Genomic DNA, 3,517 nt, shown 5'->3' with positions numbered 1-3,517 from the left:
TGAAATATTTAAGTCTCCTTTCATGGATTTATAAATTTATCACGTCAAAGAAAAACGTCAAGGAAAAATATTAAAAATAATTAAATTAACAAATAACTTAGATATAGCTAGAATTTCTAATATAAGATTATTTCAAATTCTTGCATGTTGGTGCAAAAGTATAGATTGAAAAAACAATATTTTTATGTGAATATGATAGTGCCACAAAGTGAACTTTTGATTTGGGAAGAATATTTTCAGAAAATAAAATTTTGATTTGGGAAAGATATTTTCACAAAGTAAAGTTTTCATTTGGGAAGGATTTTTAGGCTTCGTCCAAAAACAACACAAAAAGTCCAAAATTAATGAAATAGGTGCTAGGTAACGTAAAAGATTAGTAAGCAAGAAGTTTGCAAATCTCATTGTCCACCCAAAGCTCACCACAGCTTTACAAATCAGCTTTGTGGACAAAAAACCCAACCCAAGCAAACAAACTAGGCAGTATCGTATACAGTGACTGGGAATTTGTCAACGTGAGATCCAGTTGCACTCAAGTTAGTTTTACATTTTGCCTCTTTGTCAGGCTTGCACGCAAGTGACGCAACAATGTATGAACAATGCTTTCGACTTGAAACGTCCCATAAGGACGAACATATAAATGAACCTTCAAAAGAAATACCACCGTGGAAAAAAATTCAAAAGAAGTACCACTCCACCTTTAAAAATAGCTTAAGTCTCTTAATTTACCCTTCAAAATGAAATTCTAGGCTAACCACTTTGAGGACAGCTTTAAGTTGGACGGATCATAAAGCGAATCACAAATCTCTCATTACAATTCGGTCACGCGTACATACGGTAGTACTTTCTCAGTACTTTAGAAGCTTTGCGAGATAGGATCGGACGTTTTCATTGCATACATCCAACTTCCAAGCCATTTACCTCAGTCGAGGAGAGCGTGTTCCCTTAAACTCGCGATGCAATCATCAAACATTTGCTCAAGGCTCTTAAATTCACGCAATCCCAATTTTTGTAGCTTTGTACTGTTCATCCTGTGTGGAATGTCGTTTCCTTGCTCGTTTCCACGCCTGTGGCACAACGATATGTTAAAGAAATTTTAGCTCCGTTCTACCATCAGCGCAGCTTGTTCGAGCATGAAGATTATGATGTAGCGATTTTCATCTCAAACCAATCTTCTCTTACTCACGTTGTAACGATAGGGTATGTTGGATACTTTGTCTTAAGCATGCTTATTATTTCCTCCCAACTGGATACTTCGCCTGAACAGATAAGCCTCCCTGATGCCGAAGGATCTTCATAAGCCAAAATATGAGCAGTCACAACTTCATCGATGTGCACATACCCCATTCTCGAATTTGGATATGTCTTCGCTTGTCCTGCAAAAGACCAAAAAACCAGAAGGGTTGATCCTAACAGAATCCGAACCTGTGCACGCTGTTCCAAAAATACGATTTACTTATAGTAGTTGAAGAATGCCCTTAAATTAACCCATCTTGTTATCTTTAAGATATTCTAAAGGGATGGTACGTATTGACCTTCTACAACTTAGTGGAAGCTACTTTATCAGACAGCTTAAGATGTAGAGCTTTTTTATCAGACAACTGCCCGGAACAGGACGGTTAGACCGTAGCCATGCACACCCTTTAGCCATACCTTTCAGCAGGTCGAGAATCAAAGCAATAGTGCTGGTGGGCACCTGTGACAGAGTTGGGCCTACAACAAACGAGGGATTCACCACAACCAGGTCCAACTTCTTCTCAAATGAAAACCTCCACGCCTCCTTTTCTGCTAGTGTTTTGGCCCATGCGTACCAGAGCTGCATCAAAGTAACAGATACCGCCCAAGAATAAGAGATCTCCAGTCTTGGAAAGCCCTCTTACAACCGTGTGGCTGTGTTGAAAAGTACACCTGATAATGCTTGCAGTAGTCAGGATTGCTCCAGCAGGACTCGTCAAGAGGAGGATCGTGCTCTTGCCGATTGTAATCGTAACGGACAGCCGAGCAAGAAGATGTAATGATAACTCTCTTTATAGACGACGACTTGGAGCATGAGTTGAGCACATTGATCGTGCCCTTTAAGCAGGGCTCGAGAAAGGACTTCTGCCAAAACCAATCATAAGGGTCAAGACTTCAAAATGAGCCCCCCCTGTTTCGCAAGGATGTCAGTACAGTCAAGCCCAAGCTGCAAACACAGTGCTACACTCAGGATCTGAATCGTAATCCCGGAAAATTTCTGTACCTTACCTCCGGATCATCCCAGTTAGCCACAAGAACTGGAGATGCAACATGGAAGACACCGCTCACTCCAGCAACAGAATCGTCGAAACTGCCCTCGTCCAACAGGTCTGCCTTGAAAATTTGAAGCCGTTCATTCGCTCCTGGAAATGCGCGAAGAAAAACTGTTTTGCGGTCGTCGTCTGCACCAGCCGGAGCAAACGAAGAAAACAATATTGGGCACGTTATGCTGTGGCGTGTTAAATAAGTTGCTCCGAGGGAAACTAGTTCCACTTGAAGTGGGATACGCAAATGGAAGAAGTACCTGTATTTCGAACAGTTGTACGAACGCGGTAGCCTTTCTGAAGCAGCCTACGGATGATATGGGAAGCGATGTAGCCGGTACCGCCTGTAACACAGACCTCCATAGTGGGAAACAGCAAGCTCAAGCAAGCTGCAAATTAGCTCGTTAACGCGCTCTCTCGCTCGCTCGCAAGCAACCAACCAACCAACAACAGATCGTCCTCCCGGCTTTGTTTGTGCTGGCGATGGTGAATCGAACGAAATGCATGGAAGAGCGCAATGGTGGTGCTGAGAAAGTTTGAAATCCTGGTTTGCAATGGGCTCATGTTGTACAAGCAATCACTTATATAGATGGGTTGTTGAGGGGATGGCAAAGGTGGTGAGCGCGCAATTGGAAGAAGGTTGACACACCAAAAGCGTGCTAAGGACCTACTCCTAAATAGTATATAACAAATTGAGCGTTTAGCTTAGTTATAAGCTTTTTACATGACCACCTTGGAGCGCGGCCACATGCCCTCCTCCCCCGCTCTAGAATTTGATCCCATCAGCGGTAGACATCCATTGTCAAAATCAGCTGCCGATCTTTGTTTTGTTCACATGGCAATGAGAGGAGCGAGTCTCGACAGGATGAAGGTAGCAAAGAGGGGAAGGTGGGCATTGAGATGGCATGATGGAGGAGTGCACTATGGGCTGTGACTCACGTTGGCAACAGGTTGTGAGCAATTTTGGCTCGCTTGAAGGGTGAATGGAGGGTGTATGGAGGTTTGGAGGGCCAGTTTTGGCACCTCCATTGGCACCGATTCAAGATCTTTGCATCCATTCATGGCGGTGAATAGAGGTTGAAGATCCAATTCGTTCTCCCATGTGGCTAGGAGTTGAAACTGACATACAGGTCGATTGCCCAGACAACCCACTACTCTGACCCTCTGCCACCTTAACTGATCCAAGGCTCCATCCATCTCCAGATCTCCATTTGTCAAAGACTGCAAGAGTCCACCTGGAC

The 3,517-nt window shown here is 43.5% G+C and overlaps 1 protein-coding gene across 1 annotated transcript; it reads right to left on the bottom strand.

Moving 5' to 3' along the window:
- Nucleotides 1–786: 786 nt before the first annotated feature.
- On the bottom strand, nt 787–2,813 carry LOC147882363 (tetraketide alpha-pyrone reductase 2-like). Its single transcript, XM_087401016.1, has 6 exons — nt 2,537–2,813; nt 2,242–2,414; nt 1,906–2,097; nt 1,651–1,813; nt 1,184–1,373; nt 787–1,064 (listed from the first exon to the last, which is right to left on the bottom strand). The coding sequence occupies exons 1-6, from the start codon at nt 2,637–2,639 to the stop codon at nt 920–922; spliced, it is 966 nt and encodes a 321-aa protein (XP_087257142.1). The 5' UTR covers nt 2,640–2,813; the 3' UTR covers nt 787–919.
- Nucleotides 2,814–3,517: the final 704 nt, after the last annotated feature.

This window comes from Dipteris shenzhenensis, chromosome 29 (genome assembly GCF_047967505.1).
Source record: "Dipteris shenzhenensis isolate YYH24624 ecotype China chromosome 29, Dip_SZ_1.0, whole genome shotgun sequence".
Lineage (NCBI taxonomy): Eukaryota > Viridiplantae > Streptophyta > Polypodiopsida > Gleicheniales > Dipteridaceae > Dipteris > Dipteris shenzhenensis.
Note: the sequence above shows the minus strand (reverse complement) of the source record. Positions and strands in the feature narration are given on the sequence as shown.